Source organism: Crocuta crocuta, unplaced genomic scaffold (genome assembly GCF_008692635.1).
Source record: "Crocuta crocuta isolate KB4526 unplaced genomic scaffold, BGI_CrCroc_1.0 scaffold7, whole genome shotgun sequence".
NCBI lineage: Eukaryota > Metazoa > Chordata > Mammalia > Carnivora > Hyaenidae > Crocuta > Crocuta crocuta.
The window spans coordinates 8,945,068-8,966,782 of record NW_027531904.1 but is presented as its reverse complement, the minus strand read 5'-3'; the positions used below and the strand labels follow the sequence as shown (position 1 = coordinate 8,966,782).

Genomic DNA, 21,715 nt, shown 5'->3' with positions numbered 1-21,715 from the left:
CCCCCCCGCCCCGCCCACAGGCCCCCACCTCACCTCACCTTTGTTTTGCAGCTCTCTCGATCTCTGGCTTTTCTCCTTGACCAAAGACAGAAACGAGATGGTTCCCTCCAGCCCCCACCTGCCGCGACTCCTCATGGTCCCGCATTTTTCCAAGATGGCAGACACGAACAAGACCTCTGCCTCTGCTGTGCCACGGCAGAGCACCAGCCCTGGGGGCCACTGCAGAGGGACACGTGATCTGTGCCAGGCACAAGAGGTTGAGAGGCGAACACACTTGCTTTCATCCAAGCGGTGAAGGTGACACACTGGACTTGCCTGCAGTGACCTTGTCTCACAGAGCTTGAAGACAGAGCATCTCTGAGCAGGGACTGGCCCGCTCCCAGGGAGAAGGGGTGTCTGAGCACAGGCATCAAGGGCACTGTCAGGACAAGACCCATCTCTCAGCGCTCGTAACTTGTAGCGGAAGCCATGTTTGGGACTGTCTTGACCTTCACGCCACCCTGTACCCACCGTTTAACCAACCTGGTGCAAGTGATAAAAAAAAAAAAAAAATCACGCAGTACCCCCCAAAATGAGTCTAGAAAGACAGCTTAGAAGAGGAAAGTGTCTGCATAGTTCAAAAGTTGGAGCCCGAGTCTCCAATAACAGACCCTATTCTTTCATGCTTGAGAAACAGCTGATTTGCAAAAACTCAATGACAATGAACTTCACAGTTCACCTGGCCAGAGCCGGTCAGAACAGCGTGTCCCGCTGCATGTGCAACACGCATGTATTTGTTCTGGGCCCGAACTGGGGACAGAGTACAAGTTATTCCAGTGAACTTATTCTTGTCTTCTCCTAACAGACCGTGAGCTCTCCTTCTCATTAGATCGCTCAATCTTTGGAATATTTAAGGAGCATAACTGCATTCGACCAAGATTACTCACTAACAAAGGAATGAACTATTCAAGCTCAAATGGCGTGCTGCTTCAAAACATTATTCACACGGGCCAGAAACAACACGGAAACTCTATCTGGAGAATATGTGAGCGTTCATTTTGATCGGGGGAGCAGCTGACGATACCCTATGCATTCAAGGGCTCTATCTATCTTCTTCCACCAGAAATTTCAGAAGTTGGTATATGCTTCCTGAGTAAAAACTATTACATAAATAACTTGGAAACGTCCAGTGCTATGTCTGAGGCCTTCCAACAACGGACCCACCAAGAATCTCTTTGCCAAGATATTCATGAAAAGTTCAGAAGAAGCTCCTTTGAGAAAGATGTACTCACAGCAAACATATTTCTTCTCCTTAGGAAAAAAAATGCATAAATCAATAGTTACATTAAAGAGAAGGAAAATTAGATCTGTCATGACGGTACAGGAAAAAAGACTTTTAAAAGAAGTCTGGAAATGAGACTCTACAAAGACTTGGTTATTAATATATTATTGTTACTACTAGTATTAAAAATTCATTCAAACATTTCTCTCATACTTTTCCTTCCCGCAGATTAGATGTAAAAATGTCTTAACTGAGCTTAAGGGCAAAGAACAGGCACTTGGCTTTGCTACCGCCTGGCTGTGTGATCTTGGGTAAGACCCTGTTCCTCTCTGGGGCTTGGGGTCCTCACCTGAAGAAACAGAATCCTTACATGTCCTTCCAACTCTGACTTGTTTCCATTTCAGATGCCTGTTAGGGCCACAGACTTAGCCCTCCCCAGCAATGGAAACAGTAGAGAAAATACAAATTGAAGAGGCATTTTGAACTGAGGAATCACACAAATAGGCAGTCGGTGGCATCCAAGGAAGGAAAGAGAAGTCAACTGTGACTCTATCCATAGCGTCATAACGCCTTAGGATTTTACAAATACAGAAGTTTACAGACGTAGAATGAGTTGGGTGAGAGTCCGGGTTTGATTTCGGGAGAGTAACAGCAAGTCTTAAAAAGGACAGTTGTCCAAGGCAAGGCTGAGGCAGGAACGGGAGGTATTCGAAGACAGATTTTAAGAGCTAAAATGCATAGGAGAAAGTAGCAAGAGACAATAAGAATTTGAAAATCAACTGGTCACTGAGGGCGGTGGTAAATCAGAGTGTAGGTAACAGAATTTTTAACTTGAAAAAAATCTTGAATCCACTTAAACATGGGCAGTTAAGAGACAAAATTAGGGAGGGGCTCCTTACGTAACTGAAGGCAATTGAACCTAATTGAGAAGGTCACCGAGGAGAAGGGATGATGGGTACAGACAGGTGTACAAAACCTCTGCAACAGGAAATCAAGGCGTGTTCTACCACATGGCTGCGAGCTTATTACATCGGAATTGACCCTGTGTTCATTTTAGAGACGTCAGAACCCAGCACTGACTGAACACCCAGGCTTGTTCCACAAGCCTAGAGTCCAAGTTATTAAAGCTTTGTTCTGCCTTTGTGTGTCTCATTGTCTGAAGGTGACAAGGCAGACATTACACCAAGTGTTCGCAGGTGAAGACGACACATGGACCACGGGAAAACGAACACGGGGGCTGATTCCTACACGTGCGTCGCCTCCTTTTACCCCACTATGACTGCCAGTAAGAGGAAGCGTATTCCAGGAAGCCCACACCTTCCATATTTCCCTACACCTAACACGTGCTAAACACACGCACATCACAAACCCCCAAAATGAAAGACTGTGCAAAACAAAGAGTTTCGATAACTTTTTTGTCAATGTAGAGTCTCCATTTTCTTTTTCTTTCTTTGTTTTGATGTCCATTTATTTTTGAGAAAGAAAGAGTGTGAGTGGGGGAGGAGCAGAGAGAGAAAGGGAAACACAGAATCAAGCAGGATCCAGGTTCATAGTTGTCACCACAGAGACTGATGCAGGGCTCGAACTCACGAACCGCAGGATCATAACCCGAGCCAACGTCGGACGCTCAACCGACTGAGCTACCCAGGCACCCTGTTTCGCTAACTTTTTTTTTTTTTAAAGAAATGATTTCCAGCCAAGAAAGACTAAGCCTCGAATAGACTTTTAAATCCATCCCCATAATAAACTTTGGAGGCCCCAAGTTTAAAGTTGCAGTGCAGTGCAGGTGAGGATGGAGAGGCTTGCTATCCTCCTCCCCAGAAAGACACACGGGCAGAGTGACGGCCGCCCCAACGGCCACAGAGAAAGAACAAACTACAGAATTCAAGACTCTGCTTCCTCGAGCCGACCGACATTCAGCTGTCTGCCTGTGAACAGATCCTCCACGGGATCAACTCCAAAACCACCATGAGGAATGACAAAAGAATCTACCCCAGAGGCTGGCGGGCTAACACGTCTCTGGACCACAAGCCCTTCGCCAAACACGTGTTAACCACCTTGTGTGACTGATGCAACCAAATGTCAGGATGCTTCCATGGCGAGGATACGCTCACCAAATAAGAAGTCGGCGCCATTTTAACATCAGCTACCGTGTTCTACCCGGACTCTGAAAGAAAAATGTCATTCCTGTGTGTAATAATTATGTGTATAAATGCCATCAGCACAGATAATTCTTAAGTCTTGAAGGTGCTAAGTTAAGAACGAGCTAAGGAAGCAACTCAGTGATTTTAACTCATTCCCTGGGGTCTACTATGGTCTACTGAGGTTTCCAAGGCTCTGTTGACTCCAGGAGCAGAAGCAGACTTTTAGGAAAGGAGCTAATTTTCTGTGTGATTCTCTTGAAAAGAGCAGGCAGATGTATCTCAGAGGAGCAGCCTGAGGTCAGAGTGCAATAGTCTTATGTTTTTCAAACACCTGTCTGCATGTCCTTCAGTTGGTCACTTAAACAGCCAGAGTCTCTGTTTTCTTAACTTGTAAAATGAGGTGTTTGAGCCAAGGTCTACGGTAGCCATAAAAATGCTATGATTCTCTAAGTAACAGTTTCTTGTGCTGCTGGCAGGTCCACCTCGATAATCAGAATGATCCAGTTAGCACTCTGCAATGAGGACTATTCTAGCTGTGGTTTAAAAAAAAAAAACAATAACAACAAAAACAGGGGCACCTGGGTGGCTCAGTTGGTTAAGCGTCCGACTTCGGCTCAGGTCACGGTCTCACAGTTCGTAGGTTCAAGCCTTGCGTCGGGCTCTGTGCTGATGGCTCAGAGGCTGGAGCTGCTTCAGATTCTGTGTCTCCCTCTCTCTCTGCCCCTCCCTCACTCGCACTCTGTCTCTCTCTCAAAAGTAAATAAACATTAAAAAAAAAAAAACCACACAGACAATTTCAGAGAGGAAGGCATTCGGATCATGAAATACAGCCACCTTGTTTTTCAAAACCAACGGAGAATCCGACGCTGAAATCTGATGGCAAAGATGCTGAAAACCATTGCTAAATTACAAGCTAATTATTAGCAGAAGCAAAATGAGGGCCGCCAGCCCGCTAGCCCGGTATGACCACACCGCCACCCAGGTGGCTTCGGCCCTGCTTCCTGCGCCAGGAGCTGCCTCGCCCCTGCATAATCCATAGCGTGCCTTTTATGCGACTCATAAACACAGCCTACATCACAGCTGTGCTTTACTGGCCTCAGGGTTATTAGTTTTCCAGATACCTCATCTAGGAGCCACTGGAAGAGTGGCCTTAAAGGTCTTCATGAAAAACAGGCCAGGATGAAACACTGGGAAAAGTCCTATGAGGACTGTGGATGATGGCAACTGTCCGTCTACCACCTGCTTGCTTCCCATTTTATCAAGTGAGCGTGCTGTAGGCAGGACCATCCTGGGGAACCAGTCCCGATGCTGGAACCCCCAGAGCCAGGCTGAGCATCAAGGACGGGAGCTTCTGTGTCACTCTGGCTTCAGGTCACTGCGCCAGCAGAAAGAGGCGTCTGCACAAATCTGCAAGCCTGACAGCACAGACGCTGCCCTGGACGGCCACCCGCAAACACCCGCGCCTGTCCCTGGCCAGGCAACACCAGCAGCTGCTGGGGGGCGGGGGAAGGTAGGTGATATCTACCCCCCCCACCCCACCCTCCGGATGTGGACTCAGTGAGGGACAGCCCTAAAAACCTTTTAGGCCCAGTGGGGAGTTTCTGAGCCGGGATCAATGCCTCATGACGCTGAACATGCTGTGGTGTGTTCCAGTATGGGCCACCTTGTTCCAAAGAATACAACTCATGGGGACGTTAGAGCCTAAATCACGTCGGATCCGCCAACTTGTCAAATCTCTCAGACATGATGCTGCATGAGGGAGGCCAGACCACGTATGGGTACGCACTGCACGACTCCACTCATGTAAAATTATAAATAAAAAGCAAAAGCATAATGGTGACAGAGCCAGAACAGTGTTGGTTCCTCAGTGGGGGAAACTAGGGTGTTGGAAATACTCCATCACCGGGTGGTAATAACACAGCTATAAAAGATATTTACAAATTCATCAAGTTCTCCCCTTCAGATATGCGTGCACTCGACTCTATGTGTGTTATACCTCAATGAGAAGTTAACCTAAGTATCGTGCAAGGTCCCCCAGTGTCAACAAAGAAATGCTTCTTTCTCTCCTGCAGCATAAGTGTATCTGAGGTTCTCTGAATGGGGCCTCTGCAAATCGTGTCAATAATAACAATACCTACACTGAGTGCCTACGTGCCACAGGCCCTATGCACAGACTCTTCTATTACCTCCGTTCATCCTTAAGGCATTTTCAGGGGTAGAGACCACCCACATCTGCACCCACATCACACAGGAAGAGTGACATCTGAGTTGAAGTAATGTGTCCAGAGTCACAGGGGAAGTCGGGCGGTCAAGTGTCAGGACAGGGATTCAACACCAAAGCAGAGCTCTTACTTGGTCTTCCCGTCTCAGTGCTCTCTTCTCCCTCCGCCTCAGAGGCTCCGGCTGGCACGATGCAGCCAGCACACTTAGCATTAAGAAGAAAGGGAACCAAGGTGTGGGGTGATGGATTGTCTCCAGCTGAGAACATTCTGGAAGTTCATTCAGGAACTACACCTGGTTTGGTGCGAAGGCCTGTGCAGTCTGTTTGCTTGGTCTTTGTTAGCAGAAAGCAGGTGCTATAATTGCCTTATTCCCTTCCCTTTCGAGAAACACACCGTGGGGACAGTACAAATGCTGTCATAGGCTATTCGCTGGGGTTTTGGGGACACTGTGTAAGGACACTTCTGCCTGGGTGGCTCAATCGGTTCAGCCTCTGACTTCGGCTCAGGTCATGATCTCAGAGTTTGTGGGTTTGAGCCCCGCGTCGGGCTTGGAGCCTGGAGCCTGCTTCAGATTCCGTGTCTCCCTCTCTGCCCCTCCCTCGCTCACGCTCTGTTTCTCTCTCTCAAAAATAAATAAACATTAAAAAAAAATTTTTTTAAGATCTTCTTTAGGCCTTTTGAAAAGGCTGAAGGAGCTTTCTTTCTTCTTTTTCCAGCTCATACATTGTTATTAAATGTAACGTATATATAGAACCTGAAGCAGGCATTAGCCACTCTTTAATTAAAAAGTACGTAGCTCATGATTTTCCAGACGCCCTCTTTTATCACGTAATACCCTCTCAATTAGTTCCCTGAAGTTCTCCCGTGAAAGTCTGGTGGATCACTGATTTCTCGATTAAAAGAAGCCATCAGTTATAAGCCCTGTAAAAATCCACCAGGGAGAAGGGTGGAAAGTAACTTAATGATACTTAGGCCCTATTAGTAACCAGGCCCCAGTGCCCATCCAAAGTGTTAACTGGGCTCCGGTGCATGAACACGGGCTCATCCGCTGCCCAGCCCTGCCCCCACAGTCACTGTCCACACACTCACTTTTCAAGATACCTGAAAATCCTGATTGCATGTTGGAATTTTTTTATTAAAAACTGGTCTTGGGGCGCCTGGGTGGCTCAGTCAGTTCAACACCCAACTCTTGATTTCAGGTCAGATCATGATCTCGTGGTTTGTGGGTTCAAGCCTCACATCAGGCTTTGCACTAACAGTGCGGAGCCTACTTGGGATTCTCTCTCTCTCTCCCTCTCTGCCCCTCCCCTGCCCCCTCCCCCCATAAATAAACTTAAGAAGACAGTTGGTCGTCTCTCACCCCTGCCCCTGAGCACCTGGGTAGCTCCCGCCCACAGCTGGGCCCGCGTGTTCACAGCCTGCTCCTCACCCCAAGCCCAGCTCCAGAGCCAAATGTCCATGTGCAGCGCAGAGGACCGAGGGGCCTGCCACGGCCATGCCGCCGCTGTGGCCATGCCTCACATCTGCCCTCCCTGCTGCCTCTGGGAAACCCCCTCCCCTGCTCCCTAGCCGGCCGCAGTCCAACCCAGACTTGCTGCCTTTGACCACAGAGAGGAGGACACCTTGGTCACAGGCCCGTCTTCTTCCACCCCAGTGTGTGCCCTGAGAAGCCCATCTGGCCCGGTTCCCCATCCGCACCTGGCCCTGCGGGTGCCAAGATCTTCCAGATCCTCCCAAATCCTCCACCACCGTAAATACTCCCCCCTCCCTGCCCGGTGAACTCGGGCACTACTGGCTAGAACCCCCTGCACCTGACAGAGATGACACGTTCTGCCACAGACGAGCTGTGAGTGACCTCAAAGGCACGGACGACCCTAAACGCAGCTAAGGCAACAACGGGAGCCGTGCGTGGCCGCGGATCACAGTGCCCAGTGCCCACCCCGCACGCCCCCCGCCAGGCACAGCCTGGTTCTCCAGTGAGTCATCAGGAAGTCCTGGAAACACACGCACACAGCCCTGGTCCCTTCTGGAAAATGGGCTTGGAAAGAAAAAAAAAATCAACGTCGGCACTGCTAAAAGGAAGGAAAAGCTATGAGAGCAAAGAAAGTAATGCCTAATCAGAAAACAATTTTCTTGAACAACTTCAGGACTAAATAATAAATTTGGTGATGGGTAAAATCACCTGATGATTTCAGTAAAATTTTCTGATGCAAATAAGCACACAAGACACAAGCCAACGTCCCCAGCAGAGCAAGAACCACGCGCTGTGTGGGAAATTGTACACAAGCACTGGCAGCCCCGGAAGCAGCCCAGCGGTCCGGGGATCCTTCCCGAGAGCCAAAGGTGTATTGTGCTAGCTGTGCCGAGGGGGGAAATATAATTATTTTGAAGTTATTTCTGAGAAACCATTTCCTGCCCATTGGCAGATGGCAAAGCCAAAGGTAGGCTCTTTTATGAGGCTCTTACCTGGTCATCATAGCGGTAGGTGAGGAACTGCTCCCCCGTTGTATCTTCGAGAAAACTTCCCTGAGGGGAGAGTGCAAACTCGGGAAGAAAATAGGCTCCAGGAGACTTCTCTGCTGTGGTCTGAAAGGCAAGGTCACGTGGTTACAAACCAGTGTCCGGTGAGCACCCCCCACGCAGTCTCTGAAAAGGGAGACTGCACCCAGTAAAGGCTGTACTAAGATAAAGGGAAGTGACCTCTCATAGTAAAGGCCAAGGTGAAAGGCACCAGGTGTCTGTGCTGAGGCGCTGTTAGGCTAGGACATCACACGAGACCACCCCAAATTGGCGCACACAGTATTTATTCCCCAACACCTGCCCCCTCCCCACAATCTTCCAGTGATTCAGCTACGGTGCAGTTAACTTATTTTTTAAAAAAATTTTAATGTCTATTTACTTTTGATAGAAAGAGACAGAGGTGCGAGTGGGGGAGGAGCAGAGAGAGGGAGACACAGAATCTGAAGCAGCTCCAGGCTCTGAGGTGTCAGCACAGAGCCCGACACGGGGCTCGAACTCAGGGACCATGAGATCATGACCTGAGCTTAACCGCCTGAGCCACCCAGGAGCCCCATGGTTAACTTGATTATTAAGTGTTGTTGTTATAAATCCATTGTTTTGAGGACTTTCTTTCTTTTTCTTCCTTCTTTCCTTTCTTCCTTCCTGTTTTTGTTTGTTTGGTGAAGGAGTGAGAAACAGATTTTTTTCCACACTACAAGAGAAATGCACATTCACTGTAGAAAACTTTGAAGATATGGAGGAACAGAAAAGGAAATAAAACTCACCCTGTAATCCCTTCAGTCTATAATAACCACGGATAACCGTTTTGGCATGTTTCCCAAGAGGCAATAAACATGGTTTTTGTGGGAAGACCCCATTTGGTTCATGAGAAGCTCATACGCTGGCATCTGAAGCATGAGACGTAAGTCCCCCGCTCTCAGGGTTGAGGGGAGTCGGGAGGAGGACGTCATCGCTTAGACACTACGGGCTGGGGACGATGGCCCAGGGACTCGCTACCATCACTTGTTGTCACCTGCAGCCTGGCGGAGCCCAAGCAGGAGGGGTCGGTGGGTGCATGGTGCTTCCCAGAGTCAGTGCCTGGACTGGCTGGAAAGGAGGGAAGAGACACAGGAGGCGGAGCCCCCGGTGTGTAGCCCATCTGATCCAAGAACACCGATCGAGGACTACGTCCCCCACAGGGGACCTCACTCCCCTGCTCGGGCGGGAGCACAAATGCAAGACAGAGGCCACAGGCATTACTCTGAGGAAAACACTGTCTGCAAACAGGAAGCGTGAGTCATCAAAGCACCCCTCACATACCTCTGCTCCCCCAGCAGTCACGTTCAACCTGCAGCGGGAACTCTGGTTAAGGCAAAACATCCATTTGAACATCATGCTTTAAAACGAGAAATCAGGGATGTCAGGGAGGCTCAGTGGGTTAAGCATCCGACTCTTGGTGTCGGCTCAGGTCATGAACTCGCAGTTCGTGAATCTGAGCCCTGTGTTGGGCTCTGCGCTGACAGCACAGAGACTTTTTGGGATCTCTCTCTCTCTCTGTCCTTACTGTGTGTGCTCACAAGCTTGCTCTCACTCGCTCTCTCTCTCTCAAAATAAATAAATAAAAAAGAGAGAAATCAGTATGTGATACCCTTGTGAGGGCACACAGAACAGATAACTCTCTGCTTTCGTAAGCCCCAGACTGTTCACAAACATTTCAAAATTTTCTTATTAAGTCTCATTCACATGAGGGTTTCAACACCAAGTGAGCAACAGGAATCTTCCCAGAGCCATGCATCCCCGCGTCCTCCTTTGCTGTCCCTCAGAGTGGCTCACCTGAGTCCGGATGACTCTGGTCCAAAGTGAGGAAAAGAGGAAAATCACCCGTAAAAGTTCTATCTGTTAAGCAGCGAAGCCTCCCTTGACACAGGCCTGTCACCTGGGGGATCAGCCCACCGCTGTGTTCTGGGCAGGTTTTCTCTATGATGCCGCCTTCTGGGGGGGAAGGGGGCCCTGTGCTGCACGAGTATGGGCTCGCCTTCAGCCTCAGCGGGGTTAGGGTGCTAAGAGTCTGGCAGGGAAGTCTATCCAGGACCCACCAGAAGGACAGACTGCGTCTACCACACCTGGCCAGCCTGCGTTCTCATCACTGCCGGACTTCATTTCTAAGTGGCCTGGGAAGGAAAAGGAAGAGGAGCTAATACGACAGACCCTACAGAGACACCATGGCTCTCACACATTCTGGCACCGTTTTATGGCCCTCAACACAAAACACCAGCAAAAGCAAAAATCTCTCCAGTAATGTTTTCACTCCTTGGTATTTATTAGCATAGGGGAAAAAATAGCTTGATTATACCTGATTATATCTTCTGCTTTCTGACCTGTTATTCCAATCTTTCAATTTTACCAGGCTTAAAAAAAAGTGGACAGGGGGTACCTGGGTGGCTCAGTCACAGTTAAGTGTCCAACTTCAGCTCAGGTCATGATCTCACGGTTCATGGGCTCAAGCCCCACATCAGGCTCTGTGCTGGCAGCTCAGAGCCTGGAGCCTGCTTCAGATTCTCTATCTCCCTCTCTCTCTGTCCCTCCCCTGCTCATGATCTGTCACTCTCTCTGTCTGTCAAAAATAAATAAATGTTAAAAAAATTTTTTTAATTAAAAGAAAGAGTGAGATGGGAATAAAAAAGTCCACGTGAAAACAGGAAGTGAATTTAATGATACAATTTCTTACTTCTGTGTATGTTTCCTAGGAAGTATGAATATGTGTCAAAGTCCAATTGTTCTCACCAAAGAAAAACACATCTAGGTAAACCTCAGGGGAAATCGTACAGAACTGCAAGAAAATGATGGATTTCATCTTAAGACAGTTCATGTAACCTGATTACTAAAATGCCTAGCGAACAGTCCATGAAAGTTAGTTGCTGTAGTTGTGATTTGCCTCTTTTGCCTTCAGAGTTCGTAGAATGGTAATTTTAAATGCACCACAGCCCAGAACCCGTGAGCAGCTATGTGCAAAGACACAGATCTAGTTATCAAGGGGGAGGGGGTGTTGGGAGCAGCCTGAAATCATCACCTGAAAACAGCGCCCCCCCAACAGTGCTTTATATTTAGTGCACCATACATTCCACATGTACTTACTGAACACTTACTATACACCTGAATCCCTCTAGGAACTCTGGGTGCACTGAGGAACAAAAAATAGGAGGTCCTTGTTTTCATGGAGGTTATCTTCTAAGGCAAAAAGACACCTAGTATGTAAACAAATTCATGAACAAGAGGAATAAAGTTCTACGTGGTCTAAAGAAAGCAAACAGGGCGACAGGAGAACAAAGTTGAGTCTGCAGAAAGAAAGGGAGTCAGTGAGGCTGACCCCATGTGGACAAGGAAGAGAGGAGTGTGAAGGGGAGAGAAGGAAGAAGGGAAGGAAGAGGCGGGACATTCGGAGCACCGTGGGCCCAGGCAGGGGTCAGACAACCCCTAGGAGTATCTCAAATGTTGATTCATCATGGAGGATGGGTTAGAAGAAGGCAGCAATGGGACCATAAAGGCCAGCTGGGAGTCTACTGCGCTAATCCAGGTGAGAAGAGATGATTCCCCGGATGAGAATGACGACGGAGAAGGGGGCACTGAATGGGCTAGAAGTAGATCCTGCAAGACTTGCGGATGGGTGAGAAGAAGGTAGGACTCAAGGACAACTTCCGGGGGTCTGGCTTGAGCAGCAGGCTATTAAGGAATGCCATGGATGGGCAGCCCCAGCAGGAAGAGAGGGCCAGACAGGTGACAGCTGTGTCTGAGTCACATGATGTCTGAGATGCCGACGTGACATCCAAGCGGAGAGCTCCACTTGGCTGTGTCCTGTGCAAGTCTGGAGCTGACCAGAGCGGTGTCAGGCTGAAGCTCGGGATCTGGAAGTCATTGTTGACATTTTCAAATATTCACACACTCCTGGAAGAGAGAAGAGGGCAGACAAGGGGGCTTTGTCTGGGGCCCTCTGGAATTCTAGTGTCTAACCATGAGCAGAGGAGGAGCAAGCCAAAGAGATTAAAACCGGTAATCAATTAGAGAAGAATAAGCAGAAAAAAGACAAGTATCGGACTGTGGAAGGATTCAGCATCAAAGGGAGCGGCCAACTACCTTGAATGCCCCTTTGGAGACTGAATAAGATGAGGCCGGAGAAGGGTCCTCAGGGCCTGGCAACATGGAGGTCATTGACGTGGACGAGAGGGGGTACAGTGCAGTAGCAGGGACCACGGAAATGGTTTGAGGGGTGGACGGCCTAAGAGGAAGAAGAGACGGGGGGAAGGGACACTTAAAACGGGGCAACGGCTAGAGGGAATGGGGAAGCATGGGCAGGATTGGTAAAGACGGGAGAAACCAGAGCACATCTGTTTGGTTATGGGAACGACCCAGTGGTAAGAGAGACCGTGGAGGGGACGAGACACTGCAGGTGTGAAGCCCTCGAGAAGACACAGGAATGGGGTCCACACTGTGCGTGGAGAGCCTTGGCTTTCATAAAGGGAAGTAAGTCTACACCACGCCCCACGCACCGGTGGACTCTGGACTTTGACCCTCCATCTTGCCCGTGCTTACCACTTGGACGCCCTTCTCTTGGGGCCTGAGATCACCCACCCGTTTCTGTCAGCCCGCTTCCCAAGTAGGCTTTCCGGCCTCTTTCCCAGGCCTCTCTGCAACTGCCCATACTTGGAAGAGCGTGCCGCCCGCATTTTCTCCCCACCGGCCGCCTTGGGTGTCAGGTGGGCCCGTCCCGAGCCGGGCGTCCCTGAGAACTTCCGGGTTTCCTTCTGTAACACCTGACACCTCTCTGTAGCCAGAGTGTCCATCGCTGTGTTTCTGTGCTGTCAGACACAGCCACAGACCTTTCGTCTGCGCCTTCCGGGAGCTTTCTTTTTTTCTGCTTAAGTTCGGACTCGGTAGGAGGCGCCTGGGAGGCTCAGTCGGTTAAGCAGCCGACGTCGGCTCAGGTCATGATCTCATGGTTTGTGGGTTTGAGCCCCGCGTCGGGCTCTGTGCTGACAGCTCAGAGCCTGGAGCCTGTTTCAGATTCTGTGTCTCCCTCTCTCTCTGACCCTTCCCTGCTTACACGGTCTTTCTCAGAAATAAATAAAAACATTTAAAAAAATTTTTTTAAAAGAAGTTCAGATCATGTAGGACGAGGTACATTTGCCCCACATGTTCTTCCTGCCCAGGCTTCCGGACCACTCTGGTGCTGCATTCTGGAAGAGGTTCGCTAAGGCCGAGGACAGGGTCTCCGCCACGTCAGCCGTGTCCCCACGGGACGGCGGGAAGGAAAGACTGGCGGACTGCACCACCCCAGCCGTGCAGGGCAGGGTCTGCCTGCGCAGCAACCCCGGCTCGACCTGTGGGAGCTCAGGGTCACGGGTGCCCAGAACAGCAGGTGCTGTCCACGCCCACATCCCAGTCCTTATCGCTGACAAACAAGGAAGACTCTCTACCCAAGTCCTTTGACCAGGATCCTCGCTGCTGAGGAAATTTCCGGTCATTCAGTTATTCTAAAGCTCTGGCACAACCTGAGTGCTCTCTCTGGGGCGGCAACGAGGCCACAGCGCACCGCAAGGCTGTGTGCCATCTGAAGGCTGTACGGTGGCAGCCCAGGGTTAGGACAGCCCAGCACCCGAAAACACCCTCTCAGTGACCTGATCCAGCCCGTCTACCGCACAAATCCTGCCAGATGTCCTGCAGCCTCTACCTGAATACCTTTCACGACGGGGAGCTCACTTCCCAAGGCAACAGGGATCTGTCAGAATCTAGCAAGTTCACAGACCCCACCCTGGTCAGAAGAGGCCCACTGCTCCCCAGTGGAGGTATGAGGCGCCCTGGGCACCAGCACCGCCCTCCGGGCATCCCCTCCGGCAGCCGCCCCTGCCCCTCCCCCCAGACACGCACATGCTGAGCTGGGTCCCGGAGTCCGCGCACAGGGAGCATCTGAGGCCAGGATGACAGACGGCAAGGCGCTGGAGAGACACTCCGACCCCAACCCACATCTCCGACCATCCAACAAAGCACCGTTAGCGGCCCTCCCGAGAGGAAGCCGGGGAAGAAGGAGTACGAGCACCCGCCGTGGGGCAGGGTTTGTGACAACGGCCTCGTCGAGTCCCCACACGCACCTGCGAGGTGGGGTGCCCCTGGCCTCCTCTCACACCCGAAGAGACCCAAACGGGGAGGCAGGCAGTCCGAGCAGGGGGCACGCACCTCCCAGCTGCCAAGTGCGAGTTCCCCTCCGTTCCGCCTCCCTGCCTCCCTCCGGGGAAAACAGTCTGGGGGAAACCGGGCCTTCCTTTGGGAGAAGCGGCCCAGTTCACCGGTGACCGCAGGAAGCCAGCGCCACGCGGACACCAGGCGGCAAAGCCCGCGCGCCAACATCCTCGCCCAGGAGGGAGCGGACTTCTGAGGCATCAGGGAGGTGGCGGTGCGCGGCTCCTCGGGGACCCGGTGACCCAACAGGTCAGGCCCTTAAGTAGCGAGAGTTGCAGGGAAGGCAGGGGGAGGGAGGCCGGGCCAGGAAGCGCGCAATCTTCCCAGGGCACAGATCCAGGGCCCGAGAGAAGCTGCCAGAACGCATCATCCGCCCAGCCACTGTCCACAGCTGCCGCGTCACCAGGGACGGGGGGTCAGGAGGAATGCAAATGGCCCCTCCAGGGACTGTGACTCTGAGACCTGGGGATGCAGCTGTGTCCCCCTCCCCCTCCAGCTGAAGGCTCTGCCTCCGGCAGGAGGGAGTGAATACGTGATGGCGAGTCGAGGACCAGACTTCAGGGTCCCAGGCCCCGGTCTGTACCCCGTGAGGGCGGGGAACGCCTATTAGGGCCGAGCAAAAGGTCTGGCTGATATAGAAGGAGGGAGAAGCAGGCGCGAAGATGATGTCCTATAGGACATCTGAGCACACGTGTGTGAGCACAGCCAAACACCACGCCGCTAACCTCTGCAGACTCGCGGTCCGTGAAGGCCACCAGGCCGCTGAGCCATGTGGCATGGTGAAGCCACGCCTCCGCACCCTGAGAGCCAGGCCGCAGGGTTCCCCGCCATCCATTCTCGAGGCCCGGCCCTCCAGCCCGCCGAGGCCTTGCATCCCAACTCCACTGACCCATATCTGCATCGCCATCGCGTTACTCGACGTCGGCCCGAATCCGAGCAGCACGGCGTCTGCCTGCATCCCCGTGACTGCCACAAGCACAGAGCGGGATCGGGGCCGGGACCCGGGCCCCTTACCAAGCTACCAAGAGCCTGTCTCCAGGCTGACGGTGACTCTACCCAAGTGCAGTCCCTTCATTTCAGATGTCTCCACGTGGGCCCCTCGGGGACTCAAGAAACACCTTGCCAGGTGCTTCACACCTGCAGTGGCACAGACGAGGCCCACGAAGTAAGACGCGACACGGAGAGCCGTGACCCCGCCAGACCTTAGCGAGGCTGAGACAAAAGCTAACCCCTAGGAAGCGAAGCCCCGAGCCGCTGATGCAGGACGGGTACGCGACACACCTGCGCTTTGCAGAAAACCGTCAAGGATCCCGTCGGGAGCATCAACGCCCGGGAAGCCCATCTCTATTCCAGGCAGCCAAGCTCAGCGGGTGTGAGCTCGCTACCAGCATGAGGGGCTGGGACCCCTCCATCCGACGGTAGCGTCGCCGCAGGTGCGGCGGCCAGAACCCCCCAGGCCCCGGGACGGTTTGCAGGGACGCTGCTCTCCGGGGGGTCCCGGGTGCTGGTGCTCCCGGCCGGGACGGCACAGGACTTTACAGTTTGCACCTTCCAAAGCCCACGAGGCGGGGGATCAGGTTAACCAAGGCTTCCGTTTTGTGTTTTCAAGTAGGATGTCATCATTCTAAGATCTTTCAAAATCTCAGGTGTCACAGTGCCTCCTGATTCAACATGACACACATTTACTTTGGCAGGACTGGAAAAACGGGCGGAAGGAAAATCCAGTTTTGCATTTTTTGGGGAGTTTTTACAAATTAATGCTAGAGATTTAAGATCTGTCTTCTCAGGGCACGTGGCGGCTCAGTCGGTTAAGTGTTGGACTCTCGATTTCAGCTCAGGTCATGATCTCACGGTTCTCGAGTTCGAGCCCCGTGGTGGGCTCTGCGCTGACAGCGTGGAGTCGGCTTGGGACTCCCTCTCTCCCTCTCTTTCTCTGCCCCTCCCTTGCTCATGAACATGCTCTCTAAAACTAAATAAATAAAACTTTAAAAAAATTTGTTTAAAGATTTGTCTCCTCTTCACCACCAACTAATTAACTTATTCTCTGGATATTGCTGGGTTGGAAGACAGGACATTTGGATAACTATCTGAGTGTAGTTTCAAACTTCAGCTTCACTCTGGTCCCATTTTCCAAAGAAATCTGAAGGGCAGGCCCTCCTGGACCCCCTTGGGAGCTGTGAGGTGGGGTCTGCCTGTGGGCGTGCGTGCTCGGCATGAGCTGCTAAACACAGAAGGCCTTTCCCTGAATTTATCACGTTAAGACTCGTTAGCAAACTGGAGCTTGGATCTGATAAACAGCATTCACAGCACTAGTCTGCCAGCCACTAAACACATACTCTCTAATTTTCTCTCTTTCTCTCCTTCCCTCCCTTTCCCCCCACACAGACAGATGGACAGACACACACACACACACACACACACACACACATACACGAACACACAAAGGTGAACACATCTTTAATCAGCACTAGCAAAGCAGAACCAAAATCATGAGTGAAAAGATGGTGCTGGAACAGACTCCATCTTCCGATCCCTGAAGAAGAAAACCCGACAAAGGAGCCCATGACCTGCCTGCGTCATTGATCCATCGTCAGAGCTCAGCGTCGGGCTTTGTGCTCGGAGGACATTGGACAATTAACCTTCCTTCCCGGACATAGCCACGCAGGCCGCGCCTCGGCCCCCGAAGAGCCCCGCATGATGGATGTTCTCTCCGCCACAGAAAGACCGAAACGCTCCCGTGAGCACCACGCTGGCACTTGACGAGGGGCTATTTCAGAGCACCATGATGGTTCTGGAACGGGGAGAGGACGGAAAGCCTCGCCCGCCAGTCAACACCCTCCAGGTGCCCCTTCGCTAGGGCCCGCCCCCAACACAATTTTCTTTAAGAGTTCATTCTTCAAGAGCTTGAAGTCAGCTGACCCGCTGGAATCAGCCTCAATTCAGAAAATGTCACGTGGAAATCAGCCTACCCTGAAATACCTCAGGGGGAAACACTGAACACTGTGTCCCCCAAACAGGGCTCTATAGGCAAAGAAAAACACTAGGGGCGCCCGGGGGCTCAGTCGGTTAAGCATCCGACTTCGGCTCAGGTCATGATCTTACAGTCCGTAGGTTCGAGCCCCGCGTCGAACTCTGTGCTGACAGCTCGGAGTCTGGAGCTGTTTCAGATTCTGTGTCTCCCTCTCTCTCTGCCCCTCCCCGCTCATGCTCAGTCTCTCTCTCAAAAATTAATAAAACACTTAAAAACATTTTTTAGTAATTTATAAAAAAAGAATCAGTGACGCTGTGGGGCACCCGGGTGGCTCAGTTGGTTGAGCACCTGACTCTTGATTTTAGCTCAGGTCATGATCTCACAGTTTGTGGGTTCGAGCCCCCTATCGGGCTCTGTGCTGTCAGCATGGAGCCTGGAGCTGCTTCAGCTCTGTCTCTCTCTCAAATATAAATGAAAACATTAAAAAATTTTTAAAGAAAATAAAAGGCCCAAATGGATGGTCATCTCAAACCTGACTCGACCGTGAACTCGCTAACCCAACACCTCTCTCACCACCCCACCTCCTGGTTCGGTCACCCCGGAAGTCGGCGGGGGGGGACGCCCGGTATCCAGGGACCGTGAGCAGCTGCTGTGGGCTGAGGGTGCTGTGCGGGAACAACCATGGCAGAGCGGTGTTTTGGGGCCACCTCTGTGACCCTCGCCGCTCTGAGGAGGGGCCTTGACGCGCGGGGAGCGCTGTGAGGCCCAGTGTGGCCGCTGGGAGCTGCACTCTGATCCAAAAGTGGAGTGTGCATTTTCCCACAGCCTCCTCGCCGCTGACACGCATGACTGCCTCTCTGGCAGAGAAAAGGCATTTTTGCCTTTTAAATAAAGTACAAACAACTATTTTATTTTTCCAAAGTGGAGGAGAGGGGAACTCCCCAAAGCACGGCGCGCCCAAGCGGTTCTTGGGTTGAGAGCAGCTATTCAGACTCACGGTCCACGCGTGTTTATGACGCACCGACGATGGACCGGGGCCGTTGCTGACACAGGGAGTTCAGCTCAGACGAGAGTCCCTTTTCCCAAGGAGCTTAGAGTCTTAACTAGGAGGAGCAGAAAATGAACAAAAGAGACGGGAAGGTGTATCTACGTCACACAGGGAAAGATTGGGGGGAAGAGCAGGAATTGCAGCTTCAAACAGAGTGGTCAGCATAGGCCAAGGTGCCCTTGAGAAACCGCTTGCTGTTTTCTTCTCCTGATTCTTGGAACTGACAAGTGGGAGCCTAGTTTCAAAACGCCTGTACTCAGGGCACCTGGGTGGCTCAGTCAGTTAAGCGTCCAGCTCGGCTCAGGTCATGATCTCACGGTTCGTGGGTTCGAGCCCCACGTCGGGCTCTGTGCTGACAGCTCAGAGCCTGGAGCTGCTTCAGATTCTGCGTCTCCCTCTCTCTCTCTGACCCTCCCCTGCTTATGCTCTCTCTCTCTCAGAAATAAATAAAAACATTTAAAAATTAAAACAAAAGAAAACAAAACAAAACCCGCCTGCACTCTCCAGGACCCCGCTGGCATCCGCAGGGCTGGGGACTGCTCTGCACCTGCTTCCACAGCAGTGGGACCCGGACTCCCTGCGCCCACGTGCCTCTCGGCCTTCGCAGGCCGCCGACTGCAGCCGGGACAGGCCCCGCGCCCCTCCCTGGGCATCCATCGTCTCCTGCGCCCAGGGGGCCACGGCCCAGCCGGCAACAGGCCCTACCACGCAAGCGTGTAGTAAAAGTGTGCAGAAAACACCACGAGAGGACAAAGGAATACGTAGCAGGCATGCTGTCTCTCAGAGCCCAGGACTGAGTATCGGCAAATCTGTGTGTACCCCTCATGCATGACTTTGTATTAACTCGGTAGCCAGAAGAAAAGAAAGAAGAAAAGGAAGGAAGGAAGGAAGGAAGGAAGGAAGGAAGGAAGGAAGGAGGGAAGGAAGGAGGGAGAGAAGAAAGGAAGGAAGGAAAGAAGAAAGAGGAAGGGAAGGAAGGGAGGAAGAAAAGAAAAGAAAAGAAAAAAGAAAAGAAAAGAGAAAAGAAAAGAAGAGAAAAGAAGAAAAGAAAAGAAAAGAAAAANAAAGAAAAGAAAAGAAAAGAAAAGAAAAGGAAGAAAAGGAAGGAAGGAAGGAAGGAGGGAAGGAAGGAGGGAGAGAAGAAAGGAAGGAAAGAAGAAAGAGGAAGGGAAGGAAGGGAGGAAGAAAAGAAAAGAAACGAAAAAAAAGAAAAGAGAAAAAAAAGAAAAGAAAAGAAAAGAAAAAAGAAAAGAAAAGAGTAGAAAGCATTCCCAGCTCTTCCCGATTTGGCAACGAGACACCACCCAACCTGACACAGTCCAGGGACATACTCGTGTTTATCTAAGATGGTTCTCACCCCTACAGCTTTCTTTCTTTCAGGAAACAGCTCGTCCGTGTGGCTGAAATCATGCAGCCTTCCAAGAGAAGAAGAAGACAGAAATGTGCTGTTTGCACATACTCGGGAAAACATTTATATTCATCATAAGCCGGTTTGTTTTTCTCAGCTTAGCAAGACAGGAAGCCTTCAGCGCTAACACGTCAGCACAGAGGCCAAGTTCGCTGTTGGGATGCTCCTCCTGCCTTTCGGAATTCTTACACAAGACACAGGAAGAGAGTGATTTAGAGGCGAGGTGTCTCTGGTCCATGTGTTCAAAATGGCATCACCCTAATTTCCAGAAACTGCACGAAAACTGGGGTGTCTGACACATAGAATGCCAAGGACTTCTTGAAAACAAAAGGCATTACTTTTATCAAGTAAAGATGCTAATGTCAACCCCAGCGGTAACCAAACCATATCGGAACCATAAATCAGCAGAGGAAAGAATTACAAGCATATCGCCTTTCGTTACAAAAGAAAGAGACAGAGACACAAACTATGTGTCTTTGATCCAAGTGAGATGTGGGTCGTGATACAGGTTTATGTATTTAAGTTGCTATACTTTAAGGTATAATTTTGATTTCTTAACGATGCATGGAATGATAAGTCACTTCTTTTGAGGACTTAAAATGTCATCATACCATTCCCTATCTGTCTGACATGAAAACGTCACGGAGGTTTAAGTCCGGAATAAACACAGGATTAGTCTTACTAATGGTACCGGATACGTGGAGAAGCACATTTGTACACTAGCCACACCCGAAGACACTGAACACCTGTTACAATGGGTGACAGATGGTCAAGTTGAGAAACGGAGCCCGATTCGCAGCTGGGAGTCCGGGCTCCAGGCTCCCGCCCACCTCCACGGGAGACCGCGTGGCTGTCCACACACCCTTCTCGTCCCCAGGGCTTCCTCGCCACACTGTTAAACAGGGACACCGGCCTCGGTGAGCCCCAGAAGGCCCCACGGCTGCGGGAACACCAGGCAAGAAGAAGCTGTAGTGATTGTGTTTCTTTACTGTTACTGCATTTGTTATATGATCAAAGGAGTCTCGTTGGTATGAATTTAGAAAAAGGCTTCTGAGAAAAAACAAAAAACAAAAAAACCCAGCAGTCAAAGTAAAACTCTGGCATCTTTCATGGCAAGAGTCACTGCATTTTTCTTATAGCAAAAGCAGGCCCAGGAGAGAACAGCACAGGGACCCCCTTAGTGACTGTGACTAAGCCTCACGAAGCCCAATGTTTAAAGAAAAACACAAGGGGCACCTGGGTGGCTCAGTCGGTTAAGCTTCCGACTTTGGCTCAGGTCATGATCTCGCGGTTTGTGGGTTCGAGCCCCGCGTCAGGCTCTATGCTGACAGCTCGGAGCCTGGACCTGCTTCAGATTCTGTGTCTCCCTCTCTCCCTGCCCCTCCCCTGCTCACGCTCTGTCTTTCTCTGTCTCAAATATAAAAAAACATTTAAAAAGAAAATGAAAAACACAGAACAACTTCTGGATGAAAGAGCCGATGCTGCAGATGTTAATCTATTCTCCCGCCACCACCAGCCACAGGGAGAGCTTGTGTAAGGTGTATTTGTGTGATGATCAACGGACGAATGGATCAGGAAGATGTGGGTTATCTATACGATGGAATACTCCATGGCAGTGAGAAAGANCGACGCCCAGAGGCGAGAACTGCGCGGTGCTGACAGCTGTGGTTGGGAGGCGCTGAGAAGAGAACGGGTCACAACCTTCCTGTGAGGAAGCCGGTCCGTATCCTTGCTTAAAGACAGCTCTGGGGGGCGCCTGGGGGCTCAGTCGGTCGGGCATCCGACCTCAGCTCAGGTCATGATCTCACGGTTCGTGAGTTCGAGCCCCGCGTCTGGCTCTGTGCTGACAGCTCAGAGCCTGGAGCTGCTTCGGATTCTGTGTCTCCCTCTCTCTCTGCCCCACTCCACGTCTCTCTCTCTCTCAATCTCTC

At 51.2% G+C, this 21,715-nt stretch overlaps 1 protein-coding gene across 1 annotated transcript in view; it reads right to left on the bottom strand.

Moving 5' to 3' along the window:
• ADAMTSL3 (ADAMTS like 3) overlaps positions 1 to 14,525 on the bottom strand; it is a 292,158-nt gene extending 277,633 nt beyond the window's left edge. The window contains exons 1-7 of the mRNA XM_077774280.1: positions 14,355 to 14,525; positions 13,303 to 13,501; positions 10,223 to 10,297; positions 10,063 to 10,118; positions 9,960 to 9,975; positions 9,160 to 9,233; positions 8,094 to 8,213 (exon numbers count right to left, since the gene is read on the bottom strand). Of these exons, the coding sequence (XP_077630406.1) occupies positions 8,094 to 8,213; positions 9,160 to 9,233; positions 9,960 to 9,975; positions 10,063 to 10,118; positions 10,223 to 10,297; positions 13,303 to 13,501; positions 14,355 to 14,525 (711 nt within the window). The remainder of the gene's footprint in view (positions 1 to 8,093; positions 8,214 to 9,159; positions 9,234 to 9,959; positions 9,976 to 10,062; positions 10,119 to 10,222; positions 10,298 to 13,302; positions 13,502 to 14,354) is intronic.
• Positions 14,526 to 21,715: the final 7,190 nt, after the last annotated feature.